Below are 18,053 nucleotides of genomic sequence, written 5' to 3'. Positions count from 1 at the left end.
GCTGTGCCCATGTTAAACATACAACGATGTATTGGGAGCCAAATTTGTAAGTTGGACACAAAACAGCTCAATAATGTCGGACATAGGGCCTTATTTTGGTCCATTCGCTCCCCTACGTATTAGCTGCACCCATGGGAACTCCCAGCGTTTCATGGGCCTTCTCATGAAAACGCTGGGCGTTCCCATGGTGATTTCCCGATGATGCAGTGAGTGGGCAGCTGACGTCAGCGGATGTCAGTTGCCCACCCACTTCCTGCACAGGGTCACCAGAGAGGTGTCTTACATCTGCGTGCACTGTAGACATCATTCGATAGACAGCATACATCGAATGATTTCCTCCCCGCACATAAGCTGCCAATGGATGTTTATGCAAAACATCCATTTGCATGCATGCGGGGAGACTCACCGTGTGTGTGTGTGGGGGGGGGGGTGGCCGTTTGTGTGGGCGGCAGGCAGCGTTAAAATGACACGCAAGGCAGCGAATTTCGCAGCTTTGCGTGTCAACCAGAATAAGGCCGATAATTAGAGACGGTTTATTTGGGTGAGTTCTATTCCGCAATTTTTACATTCACTTTGAAGTACAAAAGGACATCACATTTGAATCAAATAAATAATTTTAAAATGATTTCTTACCCAACAAATTCTAAATATACTTAAATAGCTCATGTGCATGTCATTTTCCCTGTTAAATACATCTTTTGTGCAATGCTTTGCTAATCAGACACACAAGCAGCTTCTGCTGATTGAAATGATATACAGCATGCCTATATTCTATATGTAAATGTTACTGTTTCCCAGCCAAACATTTTAACATTATTTGGTATGCGGATGCAGTGACAATGACACACAAAATATTGCCATATTGACCTATTGACCATGTCAACGTTTTTGTCGACACCTGTAAATGTAATACTTGTTGACCTAATGGGGCTGACCTATAGCCCGTCGACCAACGCTGCATTTTTAAACAACTCTATAGAAAAAGTTGGCAGATAAGATTGCAGCAAGTCAACGAAAGGCGGAATTCCTGGGCTGCGGAGCTTGCAATTACTATCCGTTGCCGTATGGCTCCGACATTGTTGCTTCTGTGTCATATATAGTGCGTTTCATCACGGGGAAGGGATGTCGGTGCTGATCAGCTGCAGGAGGAAGGAAGTGTGTGCACCAGAGCAGAGCATGGGCCGCAGGGTGGGGGTAGTGTACAATCAGACAGACACAAAAGCAGAAGCTCTGAGACTATGGGGAAGGAGCTTAGAGCTTTCTCCATCATGATGAGTCTGGTAACGTAGCCGGCGGCCAGGAAAGCCTTATCAGGGTCCACCTGTTATCCTAGGCGATGGCGGTGAGTGCAGGTGGGGATCAGGGGCACACCAACCACATTACCAGCATTTACAGCGACGGCGGCCAAGCTAGCCGACCTACAGCTCAGGTTTGACATGAAAGGCAGGGAGGCGGGCATGCTGGGCCTCATAGTTCCACAACTGTTGGGGGGACAGCTCCTATACATCTGCGTTACACAACCTAGCATAGACGTATGTATTTATCAAAGACTGTACAGGACTTGCACTGAAGCAAGACATTCTTCATTGTGAGATCAACACGGTGAGTCTGAATCATAGAGGATATGAAAGCTAGAAAATGACCATTATAATAATAATATACTTACTATAATGTCCCCAAGTTACATATGCACAGCCTATAGCACAGCATAATCATGTGACTGGTCAGTGCGGGATGCTGCCATTATGGGGGGTATGGGTATAAATGTACAGTGTGCCCCGCTACAGATCCTACTGTCCTTGAAAGTGCTATGTCCGGGTACCCAATAAGATTGGGACTCAGGCCCAAGAGAATGAACAAGGGGAATAGGGGGCTGCACCTGGTTGTCATCTGTCAAGGGGTGACACTACATCAATGACAAGAGCCGAGTGCTGCACTGTAACGCTGCTCTCTGCATGCTGACTGGTCCCCGAGGGGCAGCCCATATCTCCGGGACCCCCAGAGTGATGAAAGATGTCCTAATATAATATAGTGTTACCCCTATCTGTAGAATGTGCCTCTCTGAGCAGGCAGTGTGTGACTGTGTGGATTGGTAGATTTGTATCCACGTCTAGTGATGCCACAGCAGCTCACCTGACTGCAGCCTTAGTTGTCCTGGACACCAGTTCTCTGCTTCTATGGACTCTTGGAGATACATTACTAAATAAAATACTCTTATAGAATAACATAAAACTATGTTTCCTTGGATAGAATCTTGTACTGACTTACATTCATGCGTGAGGCAGATTTGGACACTCAGCAGACACTCAGTGGACACTCAGCGGAGCACTCAGCAGACACTCAGCGGAGCACTCAGCAGACACTCAGCAGACACTCAGCAGACACTCAGCGGAGCACTCAGCAGACACTCAGCGGAGCACTGAAGCAAAGTCCTACGTAACTTATCCGGGATACACTGCCAATCACAGCTGTGACATGTATCAGACCTGAGTAATTGTCATTGCACATAACTTATATACAGATCTTCTCATGTTTATTTTCCCCTTCCAGAACGGTTCCCTTTAATGACACAAATATTGGCCCGATTCAGACTGTAAATTAGCTGGCGTTTGTGGGTGGTAATCGTCCGTTTTCTGGGATACAATACAGTCACTATTACTTTATTTTTATTGTATGAAAATCGCTGGAGGTCATTTATGATGCGCATTCGACGCACATAAGTAGAGGCCGGTGAGCTCTGATTCTCCACAAATAAGGTGCACATGGCCCCAGGAGAATTAGGAAGAATGTGGGACGCTTAATTGTACAACAGAATGCAATGATGATAATAATAAAACCAATTTATTGTCAAAAACTAGCTAAACAGCGCAACAGAAGCTGCTGCACTATATAGGAAACTGTAAATAATAAGAATAAACACACAAAAAATAACAGAATAATGAAACAAATGAATAAAATAATATATGTAAATCAAATTACAATATATGAAACATATAAAGTCTTTGTCATCCAGGAGGTGGAGCACCGGCCAATATTCAACATCGAGTCACCTGGGACTAGCCCCTTAATATACTGTGGAAATGGATAAATGACCTCCAAGGGTATGGACAGATGGTTCAAATGATGGCCGCAGGGGCATCCACAAACACTTGAGGACAATTTGGATCCCCCAGCGTGTAGCACGGGCTGTCGGTGTAGTACGGGGCGGGGTAGATGTTAATGCATGGTGGCTGGGCCCTATCTGTTTGTCACATGGTCCCAGCACCCTGCAGAGTGGGGATTGCAGCAGACGTTGGACAATATTTAGATGCGCACTGCGCAAAAACCCAACGTCGTATCACTGTGTTACCACGCTTTGCACTCAAATCCCAAATTGGCCAGCACTCGTATCATTGCACAATTTCCACATGGTGCTAACTTCAGAACATTTTTTTTACATTTCTGCAGATTGGGGGCCTGGTGCACAGATGCCCCTATATTATCGGTTGCCCACCCATCATGTCACTGCCCCTTCATGTTGGGGCCTCCTGACTCCAACTCCGCCACCCCCCCCCCCACCCCCCCATTACGTCACTGCCCCTTTATATTGGGGCCTCCTGACTCCGACTCCGCAATATACCTCCTCCTGCCTCACCGGTAATTACAGAATTCCAAGGTATCCTCTGCCCATCGGCCTAGCAGGACTCTCATGCAGGTGAGCATGTCCCACCCCCAGCAAGTGTCACCCCTCGGCATGTGCCTCATCTGTCTAGCAGGAAATCCACCACTGCACCCATTACATATAGAACAGTGGCTCCAGGCTTGTTGCGGTCTATGTACTAAGCCTTGGGGAGAGGTAAAGTATCATCCAATCAGCCCCTAACTGCCATGTTACAGGCTGTATATAAAAAATGCAGTTGTGGGCTGTTTGGCTTGTACTTTGAGCCAACCCATGCCTAATTGAATCTGCCTCTATAAATTAGGTATTATATGCGCTGGTATGTATATAGTAATATAGAAGTGACGTTTATACTGTTATATATTACGTTCCGCAGAACGTCTGACCGGCGTACGGCCTCCTTGAGGAGCGTGTTTGGAATGGCGCGAAGGAGGAGCTCGGATTGCCGGGCGCTGCCAGAGTATGAAAAGAGCCAGATCAAGAGGACCCTGGAGCTGGGGACGGTGATGACTGTATTTAACTCCCGCAAGTCCCACCCAGACCGGAGGACCATCCAAGTGATCATGGAAACCTTCCAGGTGGCTTGGAGCAAGACAGCAGATAGACTGGAAGGGTTCTGTAAGTACGCGTCACCTTCTGTATGAGCTACTGGATCATTTATAGTAGAATACATATTGCCTATAGGACCGATTCAGACCTGTTTGCTAGGCTGCCTAGGTTCTTAAAGAATCCATATGGTTAACAAAAATACAAATATTGAAATATATATTACAAGGGAAACAAATATTGATTTCTGTTGTTTTTGCCTATATCCTCTGTATAATTGCTGTTAGATCACATGTAGGTTTGATACACGCATGTTCTCACACTGCAAACGTGTTAAAATGAATATAACCAAGGCCCTGATTCTGGTTTGCATCGCAGCTTACCGAGCATCAGAGACGCCGCCCGCCTAGTACCCACTGATTCCCCTCTGTACCATACGACACATCCCCTCGCATGCCTCTGCTGCAGGACAAATCATTTGATGGTCCTACCTTTCTCCTACCTTAAATTTCTCCTACCACAAATAGAATTTAGATTAGATTTGTAACACCCTGCTCAGTGTGTGAGATGTAATGCAATCACCGGGGTCGCTGGTGTTAGTCGCCCCACCACACTGGTTCTTCTTTTTCCTTGGAGAGTTAACAGAAGGAATACAATTAAGCAAACAATCTATGGGGCAAGTTTATAGAAACATGTAGAAAAATACATTGTGATTTGTATGATCTATTACCGTCATCTAAAATACGAATAGCAGCTAATTGTCATATATTAAGGCACTTGTGGTGATGGGTCAGCATGTGACACAATTAATGTCACGGTTCTGGACACACTGAGCAATGGCCGCACGTGGACATGGGTCATGAACCTGGAAGTATTTCCTCTTTATTGGAATACCTGGCAAGTAGGTAATCCTGGCTATCAGCAATCTCAGATGCCAGTGTGTAGATGAATATAGGGGAATATAATCCCAATTTATTTGTAATGACTGAAATATATCACGACTGTTCCTGTCCGATCTTGCGTACTTTAGTAGCTTTCCTGTTACAGGCCTCGCCTTGGATATCAGTGCACAGAGCATGTTTCTCTGGCCTTCAAACACATCCACCGCATTTCAACATTGTCAGACTTCATCAGGGGCATGCAGCACGGACGGTGTAATGGTTAGCATTACTGCCGCACAGCGCTGAGGTCATGGGTTCAATTCCCGCCATGGCCCTAACTGTACGGAGTTTGTATATTCTCCCCGTACTTGCGTGGTGTGGGTTTCCTCTGGGTACTCCGGTTTCCTCCCACAATCCAAAAATATACTGGTAGGGTAATTGGCTCCTAACAAAATGAACCCTAGAATGAATGTGTGTGTTCGATTACATGTGGTAGAGAATATAGATTGTAAACTCCACTGGGGCAGAGACTGATGTGAGTGTTCAAATATTCTCTGTACAGCGCTGCGGTATACGTGTGCACTATGTAAGTAACTGGTAATAAATAATAATATTAATAGGAAATGTCATCCTACTGTGAATTAATATCACCATGTATTTCTGCGTTGGTACAGTACTTACTAATAATTATAGTAGTTTATCACATGGCAGTGGCATATTTATAATGGATGCAGTGTACAGTATGTAGTATACACGGGCCCCGGGGGCGGGGGTTTTGGGGGACACGACACATTGCAGGCACCTCCAGCGAGACCTGCATTGAGACTGCACATGGGGCCCCCTCCTCTCTTAAGATGAGTACACAATGGACGTCACTGTGTGCTGCAGCTTTTGATATGCGATAAGGGTAACTAATCTCTGTACATGATTTATCGCAGCGACAATCTGGTTCCTGACTACTTCATCTGCCCAGATATGAAAGCAAAAACTCCCCAGATATAAAAGCCATTCCATGTCTCAGGAGGCAGAAGACAATATAACCTAGTGTTACGCCACGCACAGTGCCATAGGAAATGGTTCCCAGACCCAACCGCTGTCTTGTGGATTAATATGATTATATAGTTCATGTGTCAGAGTTATCTGTTTGAGCCAGACTTGATGACCACGGCTGACGTCCGAGATATCAGGTCCATCAGGATTTATAACTCAGGCAGTGCAAGACATTGATAGCTGCTTGATGTATAAAGTACAGTATATATATATATATATTATTTTTTTTGGAAGATAAATATTCTATTAATTTCCAAGCACAGAGAAGCGTTTCATTTAATCCCGCTGAACCTGTCCCACCTCCTGGTACTGACCACAAATCACTTGCAGAATCTGCCAGCGCTCTCTGGATTTTGCAGCCAGAATACAATTTCACCGCTGAGCAAGAGGTCAACACTTTAAATTGCTTTTCCCTATCTCACATGAAAGAACTAAACATTTTCATTTATTGACGAGATGATGCCTGAACTGAGACAAGTTACTTAAATCCAATGACCCCTGACTTTGAGTCTGTAAAGATCTGCTTGTCTGCTTCATAAAGAGGAAAATGGCTCCCTATTTTTTTTAACAATTAACTATTTCCTAAGGGATACTGTCACGCAGCAGCTAAAGGAAGGTCCCAGCTATCTCAAAAGATGCATTCATTTTTTAAATTGTTCCGTCAGTGATATGATTGCAAAGCTGTACAGTTGGGAGGCTGTATGGTTGGAGTACTATACAGATGGGAGGCTGTATGGTTGGAGTACTGTACAGTTGGAATGCTGTATGGTTGGAGTACTGTACAGCTGGAAGGTTGTATGATTGGAGTACTGTACAGTTGGATATATGTATGGTTGGAGTACTGTACAGTTGGTCGGCTATATGGTTGGAGTGCTGTACAGCTGGAAGGTTGTATGATTGGAGTACTGTACAGTTATATGGTTGGAGTACTGTACAGTTGTAAGGATGTATGGTTGGAGTACTGCAAAGTTGGAAGGCTGTATGGGTGAAGTACTGTACAGTTGGAAGGTTGTATGGTTGGAATACTGTACAGTTGTATGCTTGGAGTACTGTACAGTTGTAAGGATGTATGGTTGGAGTACTGTACAGCTGGAAGGCTGTATGGTTGGAGTACTGTACAGTTTTAAGGATGTATGGTTGGAGTACTGTACAGCTGGAAGGATGTATGGTTGGAGTACTGTACAGTTGAAAGGCTGTATGGGTGAAGTACTATACAGTTGTAAGGATGTATGGTTGGAGTACTGTACAGCTGGAAGGCTGTATGGTTGGAATACTGTACAGCTGGAAGGTTGTATGATTGGAGTACTGTACAGTTGGATGGATGTATGGTTGGAGTACTGTACAGTTGGTCGGCTATATGATTGGAGTGCTGTACAGCTGGAAGGTTGTATGATTGGAGTACTGTACAGTTATATGGTTGGAGTACTGTACAGTTGTAAGGATGTATGGTTGGAGTACTGCACAGTTGGAAGGCTGTATGGGTGAAGTTCTGTACAGTTGGAAGGTTGTATGGTTGAAATACTGTACAGTTGTATGCTTGGAGTACTGTACAGTTGTAAGGATGTATGGTTGGAGTACTGTACAGCTGGAAGGCTGTATGGTTGGAGTACTGTACAGTTGTAAGGATGTATGGTTGGAGTACTGTACAGCTGGAAGGATGTATGGTTGGAGTACTGTACAGTTGAAAGGCTGTATGGGTGAAGTACTGTACAGCTGGAAGGCTGTATGGTTGGAGTACTGTACAGCTGGAAGGTTGTATGGTTGGAGTACTGTACAGTTGGAAGGCTTTGTGGTTGGAGTATTGTACAGATGGACGGCTGTGTGGTTGGAGTACTGTACAGTTGTATGGTTGGAGTACTGTACAGTTGGAAGGCTATATGGTTGGAGTATTGTACAGTTGTATGGTTGGAATATTGTGCAGTTGTATGGTTGGATTACTGTACAGTTGTAAGTCTGTAAGGTTGGAGTACTGTATAGTTGTAAGGCTGTATAGTTGGAGTACAGTAAAGTTGTATGGTTGAAATACTGTACAGTTGTATGGTTGGAGTACTGTACCATTGTATGGTTGGAATACTGTACAGTTGTATGGTTGGCATACTGTACAGTTGGAAGGCTGTATGGTTGCAGTACTGTACAGCTGGAAGGCTGTATGTTTGGAGTACTGTACAGTTGGAAGGCTGTATGGTTGGAGTAATGTACAGCTGGAAGGATGTATTGTTGGAGAACTGTACAGCTGGAAGGCTGTATGTTTGGAGTACTGTACAGCTAGAAGGCTATATGGTTGGAATACTGTACAGTTGTATGGATGGAGTACTGTACAGTAGGGAGGCTGTATGGTTGGAGTACTGTAGAGTTGTATGGTTGGAGTACTGTACAGTTGTAACACTGGGAGGTTGGAGTACTGTAGAGTTGTATGGTTTGGAGTATTATAGAGTTGTATGGTTGGAGTACTGTACATTTGGGAGGTTGTACGGTTGGAGTACTGTACAGTTGTATGGTTGGAGTACTGTACAGATGTAAGGCTGTATGGTTGGAGCACTGTAGAGTTGTATGGATGGAGTACTGTACAGTTGTAAGGCTGTAGTACTGTACAGTTGTATGGTTGGAGTAATGTGCAGCTGTATGGTTGGAGTACTGTACAGTTTGTATGCTTGGAGTACTGTACAATTGTAAGGATGTATGGTTGGAGTACTGTACAGTGGTGTGGTGGGAAAACTGTACAGTTGTATGGTTGGAGTACTGCACAGTTGGAAGGCTTTATGTTTGGAGTACTATACAGTTGTATTTTTGGCGCACTGTACAGTGGGGTGGCGTTGTGGTTGAAGTATTGTACAGTTGTATGGTTGGAGTACTGCACAGTTGGAAGGCTGTATGGTTGGAGTACTGTACAGTTGGAAGGCTGTATGGTTGAAGTACTGTACAGTTGTAGGGTTGGAGTACTGTACAGTTAGGAGGCTCATGGTTGTAGTACTGTATAGTTGTATGGTTGGAGTACTGTGCATCTGTATGGTTGGAGTACTGTACAGTTGTATGGTTGAAGTACTCTACAATTGTAAGGATGTATTGTTTTAGTACTGTACAGTGGTGTGGTTGGAATACTGTACAGTTGTATGGTTGGAGTACTGCACAGTTGGAAGGCTGTATGGTTAGAGTACTGTACAGTTGTATGGTTTGAGTACTGTACAGTAAGGAAGGCTTTATGTTTGGAGTACTGTACATTTGTATTTTTGGAGTACTGTACAGTTGGGAGGCTTTGTAGTTTGAGTATTGTACAGTTGGAAGGCTGTATGGGTTGAAGTACTGTACAGTTATATGGTTGGAGTACTGTACAGTTGTAGGGTTGGAGTACTGTACAGTTAGGAGGCTGTATGGTTGTAGTACTGTATAGTTGTATGGTTGGAGTACTGTGCAGCTGTATGGTTGGAGTACTGTACAGTTGTATGGTTGGAGTACTCTACAGTTGTAAGGATGTATTGTTGGAGTACTGTACAGTGGTGTGGTTGGAATACTGTACATTTGTATGGTTGGATACTGTACAGTTGGAAGGCAGTATGGTTAGAGTACTGTACAGTTGTATGGTTTGAGTACTGCACAGTAAGGAAGGCTTTATGGTTGGAGTACTGTACAGTTGTATTTTGGAGTACTATACAGTTGGGAGGCTTTGTAGTTTGAGTATTGTACAGTTGGAAGGCTGTATGGTTGAAGTACTGTACAGTTGGAAGGCTATATGGTTGGAGTACTGCACAGTTGTATGGTTGGAGTACTGCACAGTTGTATGGTTGGAGTACTGTACAGTTGTATGGTTAGAGTATTGCACAGTTGTATGGTTGGAGTACTGTACAGTTAGAAGTCTGTGTGTACTGTACAGTCTACAGGTCAAGAGTCACTAAGCGGGCAGAGGTGATTATCAGTGACCATCTACATCCTGCTCATGACTTGTTCAAAAGGTTGCAGTCCAGTAGGAGGTACAGCTCGCAACCAGTGAAGACAGTCAGGCACAGAAACAGTTCCTTTCCCCAAGCAACCACACTATTAAACGCTACCTATGTACCAGCGTGATGCCCCCACTCATATTGTCGCTGTCAAATTACTTGTTAGTACTTGTTATTACTGGTTATTAATTGTCATGTATGTCTAGTAGCAGTAGCTGTCGGAAACAAATTCCTTGTGTATTGTGTATAGTTGCACTGTATACTTGGCAATAAAGAGATTCTGATTCTGAGTTGTATGGTTGGAGTACGGTACAGTTGGAAGGCTTTATGGTTAGAATATTGTACAGTTGGGCAGCTGTGTGGTTGGAGTACTATACAGTTGGAAGGTTGTATGGTTGGAGTACTATACAGTTGGGAGGCTGAATGGTTGGAGTACTGTACAGTTGGGAGGCTGAATGGTTGGAGTACTGTACAGTTGGAAGGCTTTATGGTTGGAGTACTGTACAGTAAGGAAGGCTTTATGGTTGGAGTACTGTACAGTTGTATTTTTGGAGTACTGTACAGTTGAGAGGCTTTGTAGTTTGAGTATTGTACAGTTGGAAGGCTGTATGGTTGAAGTACTGTACAGTTGGAAGGCTATATGGTTGGAGTACTACACAGTTGTATGATTGGAGTACCGTACAGTTGTATATTAGAGTATTGTTCAGTTGTATGGTTGGAGTACTGTACAGTTAGAAGTCTGTATGTACTGTACAGTCTACAGGTCAAGAGTCACTAAGCGGGCAGAGATGATTATCAGTGACCATCTACATCAGGGCTGGGCAACACCGGCCCTCCAGATGTTGATGAACTACACATCCCAGCATGCCTTGCATCAGTTTCCGCATGGCCACATAGCAAAACTAATGCAAAGCATCCTGGGATGTATAGTTCATTAACATCTGGAGGGCCGGTATTGCCCAGCCCTGATCTACATCCTGCTCATGACTTGTTCAAAAGGTTGCCGTCCAGTAGGAGGTACAGCTCACAACCAGTGAAGACAGTCAGGCACAGAAACAGTTCCTTTCCCCAAGCAACCACACTATTAAACACTACCTATGTACCAGTGTGATGCCCCCACTCATATTGTCGCTGTCAAATTACTTGTTAGTACTTGTTATTACTGGTTATTAATTGTCATGTATGTCTAGTAGCAGTAGCTGTCGGAAACAAATTCCTCGTGTATTGTGTATAGTTGCACTGTATACTTGGCAATAAAGAGATTCTGATTCTGAGTTGTATGGTTGGAGTACGGTACAGTTGGAAGGCTTTATGGTTAGAATATTGTACAGTTGGGCAGCTGTGTGGTTGGAGTACTCTACAGTTGGACAGCTGTGTGGTTGGAGTACTGTACAGTTGGAAGGCCGTATGGTTGGAGTACTATACAGGTGGGAGGCTGAATGGTTGGAGTACTGTACAGTTGGAAGGCTTTATGGTTGGAGTACTGTACAATTGGAAGTCTTATCAATAGGATGATTATTTCTGAAGGTGGAAAATGCAACTGGAAGATGAATGGCCTTGGTCCTACCTGCAAATCGTCTGCATGTAGGACAGCCCTTGGGGACCTCAGTGGTGGTCTTCTGGAAGTAGGGCCCACCAGGTTACCTCATCTAACACTAAAGTCCAGGTCACGGGACCCCCCTGGCCAGCACAAGCCACCTCCCCCCCCCCCCCCCAACATCACACAAGCGAGACGTTAAAGCATTACTGTTCCATTAATGACAGAATCTGTGTGCAGACAAAGTGACAGCGTTACTACCGTGTTTCCCCGATAATTAGACCTACCCCGATAATAAGCCCTACCCCAGATTTTGGACGCTGGTCCAAAATAAGCCCTCCCCCGAAATTAAGACCTATCAAATTTCCCATGTATTTTTGGGCATTTTGTAAGTGTAGCCCCCGCTCAGCCCCGCTGACCTCCGCTGACCTCCTCTCACGTCCGCTCACGTCCGCTCACCTCCTCTCACCTCCGCTCACCTCCTCTCACGTCCGCTCACCTCGCCTGCAATACCGCGGCTCCCGTTCCCAGGGATGCATTGCGGTAGGCGTGGCGTGACGCCACGCCGCGCACATCACACGGCTGCTGCTCAGTACACACAGCGCCGGCGGGGCCATCAATACCGTTACTGGTACAGTACGGTAATACCGGTACAGAGATCCGTTACACAAACAGGTGGGGGCATGTACGGTAGAATATGGATGACTGGGATGGGAATTGTGGACTGGGGCATTTTTTTAAAGGAGCAGTGGGGCATTTTTTTAAAGGTCTATTAAAATAAGCCCTCCCCCGAAAATAAGACCTATGGTCTTTTTTGAGTGAAAAAAAAAAAATAAGACAGTGTCTTATTATCGGAGAAACACGGTAGTACAAACCGTGCTGCTACTGTATCATTGTGTCTGCCGGCTTCTATAATCACCAGCAGGACTTGTTATCTGTTGTTTCCAGGTGATTATCTCCCTGCTCTGCATCACTACATAAGTACAAAGTTCATCTGTTAGCAATATTGGCCTGATTCAGACCTGATCGCACAGCTGCAAATTCACAGGCCGGGTGATGATAGTCTGCACATGTGTATGGCCCGGTGTAGTACGCATGTGCAAGGCCTGCCTGTGATGATAGCCTGCTACTTTTTTAATTGCTGTCAGTTCACAAGGTGATTGACAGGAAGCCTGTGTTTGGGGAGGTAACCGTCTGTTTTCTGGGAGTGTCTGGGAAAATGTAGCGTGTCTAGGCATATGAGGGGAAGTCATGTGACATCAGCTCCGCCCCAAGCAGCCTGATTCTATCGCAGCTGCTGAGTAAGTCCTGGGCTATGCACAGACTGCACACACTGGGGAATCATTCCATGGTGAGCGACTGTTATCTAGGAGTGTCAGGGAAAATGCAGGCATGGCCAGGTGTATGAGGGGAAGTCATGGGATGTCAGCTCCGCCCCCGAGCAGCCTGATTCTATCGCAGCCGCTGAGTAAGTCCTGGGCTACGCAGAGACTGCACACACTGGGGAATCATTACATGGTGAGCGGATTACACAGGGCGGGATTACACTGTGGCAGGGAGGCGTATAACTGATCTCTGGGCTCTGAAAATTAGCAGTTGTGCAACCAGGGTTTCCTCTGCGCAACCTTCGCTGAATTTGCCCCAAGCTTATACCCTGTTCTAGCTGTAGTGACATCTGAACTTGGCTCTGGATCCACAAGGGATGCCCCCTGATATAACAGTTGGGGTATCATCGTTCTAAACTGCGTCACTCTTAACTTTTGTTTAAAGTATCACAAAACACTGGTAGCCAATCCTGCATGGCCACTGCAGTTATGGGGAGCTAACGCTTGTACTTGACAGTGGGGGACGTGATTTGACACCAATGAATTGTGCAGTTGGTATCCAGCAGACACAGTTGCACAACCACAACTTGTGATAGAAAGATTTGTTCTATAATTTAGGCAATAAATTATGGAGATTGCAGCCCACAGCGCATAAAGAAGTACACCAACTCCTCAGGGTAAGTGTGACAGGTGGCCCCTGTGAGTGCGGTCGGTACCACCACGTACCTGAGTATGGCAAAGGCAGGGAATGCAGCTCTCTTCACGGCCCTTGTTAGTAGATGGTAGACACTGGAGGCAAGAGATGGGACACCCCGGGGAGAACCCACCAAGAAAGATGGCAACCACGGTTAGCAGCAATGAGTATTTATTAAAGAAAGACGTTATGCAATTGCTGCAATACCTTCAAAGACTTTATGCAAACAACACATGAAGGAAAAAGACATTTAACCATTGCTGTCTGAGTTTAGCAGCCAATGAACACTACAAAAGACAAGGGTAGGTCAATACTGTTCATTTATGATTCCTCATCCAAAAAGACAATAACCTTCACACTTCTATATGTATAATGACATACCATAAAGACCTTAATAAGAAATGGGTACTTGTTTCCTAGCACGGCGCCCGTCGCAGGTGATCGCATACCTTAACTTAAGGTATGCGATGGACGCAACCGACGCAATTTCAGGGCTATTTTTAGCCTTTTCTCCGACAATTAAAAAATCGCGTCCATCGCATGCCTTAAGTTAAGGCATGCGATGCGACCAATGCGATGGATGTGATTTTACATAGGGAACAATGTTAAATGGGCCAATGGACCCGATTTTTCATTGTATACCCACCCTTATGGGTATTTTACATGTGAAATGCCCCCCCCCCCCATTGTTAACGCCACCCCACGATGAACGCCAACCCGAAGCGCGGCGAGCCCGCGTGGGGCGGCGGTACGCGTCCTCCGACCTTTTCATACCCCCACTATCCACGTCGGCGTGGAGTCGATGTTATATAGTGTGGCGAGTGCAGCGAGCCACCAAGCCCGAAGCGTGCCGAGCGGACGCGTAATACCTGTGAATTAATGCGCGTCCCCTCACCAGACTTGGGCTCGGTGGATCGCTGCGCTCGCCACACTATATAAAATCAACTCCACGCCGACGTGGATAGTGGGGGTATTAAAAGGTCGGAGGACGCGTATCGCCACCCCTCGCGGGCTCGCTGCGCTCGCCACGCTTTGGGGTGGAGTTAACAATGGGGGTATACAATGAAAATTGGGGTCTGGGGGGCATTTAACATTGGGCCCAATGTAAAATTGGGTCTCAGAGAAAATTTTACATTGGTTCCGATGTAAAAATCGCATCGATCGCATTGATCGCATCGCATGCGATTTGGTTGCATGCGATGCGATTGACGTGATTTTTTGGGACCCGATGGATACAATCAAAATCGCAGGCGCCATGCTAGGAAACAAGTACTAAGAAATGACCAAAGAACGTGATTAAAGAAGACACTCTAAGAAAAATGACGTCAGGAAAAAGATAGGACTAGCATTCAGCCACGATACTGTAAATCAATTGCAATACCTCTGAATATTTGCCAGATGGCGCTATACCTTACACAAGTGTATTTTAACACTGTAGTCACTGAGTTCAAAGAAAGGTCCCACAAAGATCAATCCTCAGGGGAAGGGTAGTCCCTGTCTGCGTGTGCACACTACTATGAATCTGGTCAGAATGAATTAACAGTCCCCTGTTTAAAGGGGTACAGGCGAGTCCCCGTTACCTAGGGTGACTCCCTGCGGGTGATGCAAAGACTTGAAGTAAAAAACAACCTTTTGATGAGGGACAAGCAAGCTCCCGTTACCTGGGGCAGCTCCTTGTAATGGATGCGCTAGAATGTTAATAAAGAAGTGCTGCGCTAGAATGTTAATAAAGAAGTGCTGCGCTATAATAAACCTTGCGATGGGGTCATGTATCCTGCTGATACTCCCTAACCTTACCGTGGCTCCTCACTGGCCTTTCATTGGCCAGACGTGTGAAACCCCTTCTTGCTTCCCCGGGTCTGTGGGACTGCGACTGAAGGTGCAAGACCCACCTCAATAAATGGCTGATGCGGAGGCAGCTATAGGACAGTCTCTGCCTAATAGAGGGGAAGCGTAGCGGCCTGCTCCGGGGCCTGTTTCCCTGGGTATAACACACTGTCCCGCTTTTAAGGCTGGATGCAGGGGACAAGGGCGTCAGCGGCTTGAATGGGTATGCGGGAAGGCCTTGAGGCTACTTAAGGGGATTGGGGCCCAGTGTACCTGCTGCGTCTGCTACAGATGCCGGCTCCGGCCAGTAACGATTCCCCTGACTCTCACGCGGTTCCTAACTCCCGCCGTGGCACTTCTCCTCTGCCCGGATCCTGGCCTGCAGCTCCTCCGCCTGTGACTGCCTCCTGGATCCATGCGCGGTCAGCATCTCCTTCTCCTCCCGGCTTCTGCTCAGCGGCGCGGCCCGTCTCTCTCTCCGCCCGCTGTCAATCACCAGCCTGGACTTCGCAATGGCGGCCGCTCCTCTCCCTGTTGTCTCCGGCTGCACGCTGCTCCTCTTCAAACGCCCGCTGTGCACCGCTCTGCAACAACATAGGTTAGTCGCGCTCCGCTTCTCCCTTCTCAGCACGCGTCCTCCTTCACGCTGCTCAGCTCTGCAGAACACCTTCACCTCTGACCTCCTCTTTTTCCCGCTCTCCTAGCCGGCCAATCAGGAGCCAGACATGCTCCTTGCACGTGAAAGGGAGCTGGGCCGCTTGCTGGCCAGGTTAACCCTCCTCAGTACTGGGCAATGAGAATGGCGTCCCTTCAGCAGCATTAGCCACAATTGTTGAGCCCTGCTATGGCGCATGGGCAGCTTAGGGGCGCCACTGTAGTGGGGTGCCACACAAGTATAAAGGTAAAAAGTATACACTTATTCTGTATCTTATCCATGCATTGGAACATTTCATGTTCCAATGCATGGATAAGATATTTTTATTTCACAATACATGCAGATAAATGGTAAAAAAAAACATATATAACATAAAATACAGTTAAAAGCTTTGGATGCTAAGCATGTGGGGTTCACTGATCCAGGTGAAAACAAAAGACATGTTTCTCTCCCTGATAAAAGACTGCAGACGATTTTATGCTCCAAAAGCAATGTGGTCTGAGCGTGATTTGCCCGGCCCCACTGCAGTAAGCTTAATCTTGTCCGGAATTACTGAATGCTGGTACAGTGATACCAGGAAAGTGCTGGTGGTGCATCAATAGAGTCCTTCCAAGCAACACGTTTTGGGGAATGTATCCCCTTCCTCAGGTTTAGTTGGACACTATCTACATTGGCAAGATTTAAATACCATTCTTAATCAGGGAAAAGGCGTCAAACAGTGCGTTTCCTGCGAGTACTTCCACCGGAAGTGATGTGTGTTCCACCCGGCACCTTCTGTTTACGTTCCACCGTGCATGTTGACCACTTCCGGTATGACTTAAGGGGAGTACACACAGAGCAAATTTGTGCTATTTTCTAAGCAATCTGACTAGAGCACAAATCTCTGCGTGTGTATGTGGTCTCCATGGGAGATCTTGACACCAGCAAAATTGCTTAGCAAAATTGCTTAGCAAAGATCTCTACGTATGTATGCACCTTTACTTCCGGTTTCCGAGTTTTTAGTTGTTCCTGCTTGTGGTTTTTATGATCCTTATGATGCCATTTTACTTGTGGGCAGGCACAACGGGGAACATTCTTTTCATAGCCCTTTCCAAATTTGTTCTCCTCTGCCCATTATGCCGTACTGTGTATTTCGGCATTCGTCCTTCCCTAAAATACCGGGAGAACATATTCTTCATGGACACACCATTGGTCCATTGGAAGTGGGTATGCAAGTGCTTATTGTGGATATTGGGGATCACTGGCACCGGTACTTTTATCGCCCGTTCCCACGTTACAAGGACAACTCCCGCTGCAGGAAGTTTTGTGCCACATCACTGTCTCAATCATTGCGAGACATCAGAGTAGCTCATCTCTGCTGGTCATTGACATACGAGGCACCAAGCTGTGTGTATACTGTGTAGAGAATACACTGTCACTGCTCAGTGTGTTGTTACACAAAGACACAGAGGGCACATTTTACATAGGCAAATATCTTACCCAGTGTGACAAGGAAGTGACACATGGGCCATTGTTCTCCCTAATGGCCACACACAGTGTCATGAAGACACACTATGTATCTATACATAAATAGATACAATGCTCTATAGACAGTTATATATAGATACAATGTTATATACACAGTATGTAAAAAAAGGATAAACTATCTCCTTATATTTTTCATATGTAAATGACTCAGGCCGTGTCCAGAGATGGACGGAAATGCAAAATCGCATGTAAGTTTTGCGTTTCCATCCGATGCCCTGAGGGGCCGGTGGGGGATTTCTCAATAGAAGAGATGCCTCTGCATGTATCTGCGATGTAGTTGCAATTCCAGCCTTGGGACTGACGTCACAAGCTGGGACCCAACTCTAGGACAGTTGGGTGGTGACACACACACACCCTGGAGTCTCCCCTCCCAGATGATGGGTCAATACCCCATCCCATTGAACGCTGCTCTCTGCCAACC

General features: G+C 46.0%; 1 protein-coding gene across 4 annotated transcripts in view; it reads left to right on the top strand.

Moving 5' to 3' along the window:
* Positions 1–18,053, top strand: part of PLCG2 (phospholipase C gamma 2) — a 98,336-nt gene that overhangs the window by 5,162 nt on the left and 75,121 nt on the right. For 3 of the 4 annotated variants that reach the window (XM_083165537.1, XM_083165536.1, XM_083165534.1), the window contains exon 2: positions 4,035–4,276. In XM_083165537.1, the coding sequence (XP_083021663.1) occupies positions 4,078–4,276 (199 nt within the window). In that variant the 5' untranslated portion in view covers positions 4,035–4,077. Of the gene's footprint in view, positions 1–1,251; positions 1,343–4,034; positions 4,277–18,053 lie in introns of those variants that run through there. The other variant, XM_083165535.1, reaches the window with a different exon arrangement.

The sequence above is a fragment of the Crinia signifera genome, chromosome 11 (assembly GCF_055691185.1).
Source record: "Crinia signifera chromosome 11, ASM5569118v1, whole genome shotgun sequence".
Taxonomy (NCBI): Eukaryota; Metazoa; Chordata; class Amphibia; order Anura; family Myobatrachidae; genus Crinia; species Crinia signifera.
Note: the sequence above shows the minus strand (reverse complement) of the source record. Positions and strands in the feature narration are given on the sequence as shown.